Below are 3,960 nucleotides of genomic sequence, written 5' to 3' on the forward strand. Positions count from 1 at the left end.
TGTTTATGAGTGTGTGTGTGTGTGTGTGTGTGCGCTTTTCACAGCTGTTTGTCTTTAAGTTGCTTATGTTTTGCTTAATTCCATGCCCCCCTTTCGCGTTCTTATTACCACATTAACATAATCAAATTTATTTTTTACAGCCGCTGCCTAACTTGGCCAGATTTGTTTTCTTTTTCTTGACAAAACAAAAACAAAGACGAAAAGCACCTTTAAAACTGTTAGATACGAATGTCGGCCCTTTCGCATTCATCGTTTCTATTCATGCTTGCAAATTAAAAGGGAAGAACCGTATGCTATTAATCATCTCTTCTAAGAACTATTAGACCTGCGATTTGAAGAATAGATGGCGAGATGGGGTCTAGAAAAAAATTGACTCGCAATATAAATTAATTCTAGTTGTGAGATTAAAAAGTTTTAAAGTAGTTTTATTAATATTTTATATCTTTCCTTAACAATTTTCAACTTTGTCTGCTATGCATTATTTCCATTCGTCATCTCGTCTAGGAAATATCGTAAAATAGCGATAATGAAAAGTGATTTTCAAAGAGAAAATTATCTTCATAGACAATTGCCTCATTCTTTTCATCTATTTGAATATGAATCAGAAAACTTGTTTTGCAAAAAATACTTCTATTACTGGTCCTAACTGGTCAAGTTTTCTTTCCAAAAACCAGCTCTCTCTCTCTAGTCGCTTAGCCTTTGCTTCTGGTCTCAGTTTGGCAATTTATTTTCCGAAATTCTAAGCATTAGAAATTAAATATATCTTTAAGATTGTCACTCGAGGTTCCGTGAGATGTGCGAGCCAGCCAGTGGTGTTAATGCGTGCGAGTGTTGCAGCTGCTGCCCTCAGATACCTACGCCTGCCCCGCCCACCGGTGGCTGCACATCTCAGCCCCCCTGCGACGACTTTAAATGGATGCAGGCCAATGCGCCGTACCCACCTTGCAAGCAGCCTTGCCCGTGTTGGGCCACCAAGCTGCGTCGCTGGTACAGACGCAACAGCAGCGTTATTAGGCAGATAGCAAAGATTCTGGAGAAGGAACCGGACGATGTGGCCGCCTTTCTGTACGGCCTGACAATGCGCGACTTCAGTAAGATGATCAATCCGATGGGCTCGGGATGGAACTGGTGTCGTGTACCTTACTGTACGGTTGACACCTGTGATCGTTACTGGGAAATTTTTGACGATAACGGAAATCTGCGCTATCCCCATGATCCGCGCCGCTTATTTGCTTTGTTAGACTTTATACAAAACTCTATGTGCCCACCAGTCGGATCGGGTACAGATACGCTTTTAAAAGGTGCCCAAAGCTATGCCACTTTGGATGGCAGTTTGGCTGAAATGATGAACAGTATAGTGCCTGGCTTTGGAACAGTCCCGACTATAGGTTCAGCCATGGGGACGAGTTTAGGCAGTACCCCGTTCGGCGGAGGCCTTAATAAGGCGGCCTTGGAGCCAGCAGAATCAACCGTGCAGATTTTGAGAGCCATAGACAATGCATACCCAATAGCGGAACCCCAAACATATCATGAGAGTAGTGAGGATCTAAATGAAGCGAGACCAGCGCCGCATGTAGCCTATAAAAGCTTACAACAACCCGTCAGATCGAGCACAGATATTACTGCGTATAATAGGAGGCGTGGAGCAAAGGTCAGCTCTCACAATCAATTGCGTACCTTGCACTCGCCGCGTGCAGAAGAGATGAGGCGGCTGCTCAAGCGTCTGAAAACCAAGCGAGGTCTGATCGAAAACGATGAAGCTGTGGTGGAATCGTTCAAAGAAGTGGATTTGGCGAACGCGTATCTGAAAGTGCGCAAGCGAAAGACGAAGGCAACTTATGACGATATATCTACGCTTTATTCTGCCGTGGTGGGGAAAGAGCCGGCCAAACGGCACCACAATCTAGGGCTGCTCAACAAGGGTGTATCTAGAGTGAATTTGGGACGGACGTTCCCAACAAAGCCAGTGGTTCGGGGGAAACTAAGTTTGTACAATTTTGGAGACAGTTGGCAAAAAAAGGCTACGGCTGAGAAACCCAAGTCGTCTAAAGGTCGCAAATATTTGGGCGATCCCATGCCAGTGTTGTTGCACGAGCCCTACGATCAGGATAAACCTTGGACCTGGATACGCAGGCATCCCAATCAAGTGCGCGTGCAGGCTGATGGACAACTGGGTCACGGTAACATTCATCGCTATAGGCGTTACTCGGTTGCACGCGAACTGGAGCGCGCGCGACGCCGCTGGTCCGTGCATACAACCTATTCCACGCACAGTGAAATGGACGGTGAAAATCCTGAACGGCTATCGACGGCCATGTTTGGGACTGCGGATACCAAAGATTCGAAAAAGAGAAAGAGGTAGAGTGTGAACAACAGTAACCCTTGACTAGGCCCGATACGCTCGGGCCCAAAATAAATTTCGGAAAAACTTTGTCCAAATTATTTTCCTAATTCTATCGGGATTTTAAATGACCTAAAATGTGTTTTCCCATGCTGCCCCGTTGCTGTCTGGCGACGCTGCCACGATGTCCGACCATGTGCGCGCATCCATTGGTTCCTCAGGCGATCCGAGCGTGTTGCGGTGCCCGCGCACGCCTGCAACCAATGGAGCCGGCACTGCGACGCAAGCAGCCCTGTCCCTGTTGGGACTCGATGAAACGGCGCTGGTTCAATCGGAATCGTGGCGTCATCCAACAGCTGGCCAAGGCTCTGAACAAACCTGACGACGATGCTTTCGAATTTCTGTGGCAGCTCACGTTGTCCAACTTCAGCAAAGTATTGAATCCGAAAGGTGCTGGCTGGAATTGGTGTCGCGTTCCATTGACGCGCGTAGACACCTGCGATCTGTACGGCACCATTTTCGATCTCAACGGCAATCTGCGAAGCCCGATAGAACCGGCCAGTCTTTTCAAGCTGCTAGAACTGATGAACTACTTTCTAAACCCAGCTAAAGATCGAGGTGCCAAAGATGCCGGCATATTTGGAAGAAAAAGACGCAAGGGCAGTAAGAAAGGCAAATTGAATGGCAATTCCAGTAGCGATCGCTTTAGCGGCTCTTTTGCGGCTGGGTTCAGCAACACCCCAGGAGGTCAAGCATTTGGCATGGGTGGAGGCCTTTTTGGCCCGGGTGGACCATTTAGAGGTGGTGCCTTCGGCGCTGGTCCTGGTTTTGGCTGGGGCGGTCTCTTTGGTGGTACATACGGAGCCGGCTATGGATGGGCACCAGGGGGTTTTGGACATAGCGGTCGGCACGGTCATGGCCATGGTCGTGGGGATCATGGATATGGACGTGACGATCGCTATGGCAAAAGAATGGGAGATCCTGGTGGCCGCCCCTGGTGGTCGCAAAACGTTCCCGATGGCAAAGGAAATGGTTCCAAAAACAACAGCAATCGTGGCTCGGCAATTGGCGAAATCTCCGATCTATACAACAATGTGATGGACAATAAACACAAACGCGAAATTTTAACCAGCAACCAGCCGCCAAATGAAGATCAGCATAAGCCACGTCGATTCTTGGGCCAATCCTTGCCTGTGGCCGTGCATGAACCATTCAACAAAGCGAGGCCCTGGACCTGGGTACGACGTGATCCCAGGCAGACGCGACTGCTCGTTGATGGCACGCTTGGTCGCAACAAGGTTAAGCGCTACCGACGTGAATCCGTCCAGCAGGCCTATGAGGAAGCCAAAAAACGATACTCTGTTCGTAGCAACTACAGTGTAGGTTCAAAATCTGTGAAGTCAGCACCCATGTTTGGGAAGGAAATAAAGAAGGGGAACACCGCTAAGAGAATGGACTACAAGCGTATGCAGAAAATGCATAGCAGAAGCCAATCATCCTTAGCCTCCTTAAGCCAAAGTCAGCGCAGTACTCACTCAGTTGCAAAAAAGCAGCGTAGGCCCCATCGTGTAAAAAAGTGAGTGAAGTTTGAATAAAAATTGAAATTGTTGCGGTCGCGA

At 48.1% G+C, this 3,960-nt stretch overlaps 2 protein-coding genes across 2 annotated transcripts; both read left to right on the top strand.

Annotated features, from left to right (window-relative positions):
- Positions 1-785: 785 nt before the first annotated feature.
- LOC115631939 lies at positions 786-2,451 on the top strand. Its single transcript, XM_030528791.1, has one exon. The coding sequence runs from the start codon at positions 794-796 to the stop codon at positions 2,360-2,362; it is 1,569 nt and encodes a 522-aa protein (XP_030384651.1). The 5' UTR covers positions 786-793; the 3' UTR covers positions 2,363-2,451.
- Positions 2,452-2,604: 153 nt separating this feature from the next.
- LOC115631367 (keratin, type I cytoskeletal 9-like) lies at positions 2,605-3,960 on the top strand. The gene has a single exon (XM_030528085.1). It carries the CDS (start codon positions 2,605-2,607, stop codon positions 3,919-3,921), a length of 1,317 nt encoding a protein of 438 aa, XP_030383945.1. The 3' UTR covers positions 3,922-3,960.

This window comes from Scaptodrosophila lebanonensis, unplaced genomic scaffold, assembly GCF_003285725.1.
Source record: "Scaptodrosophila lebanonensis strain 11010-0011.00,11010-0021.00 unplaced genomic scaffold, SlebRS2 tig00001412-arrow-pilon, whole genome shotgun sequence".
Classification (NCBI taxonomy): domain Eukaryota; kingdom Metazoa; phylum Arthropoda; class Insecta; order Diptera; family Drosophilidae; genus Scaptodrosophila; species Scaptodrosophila lebanonensis.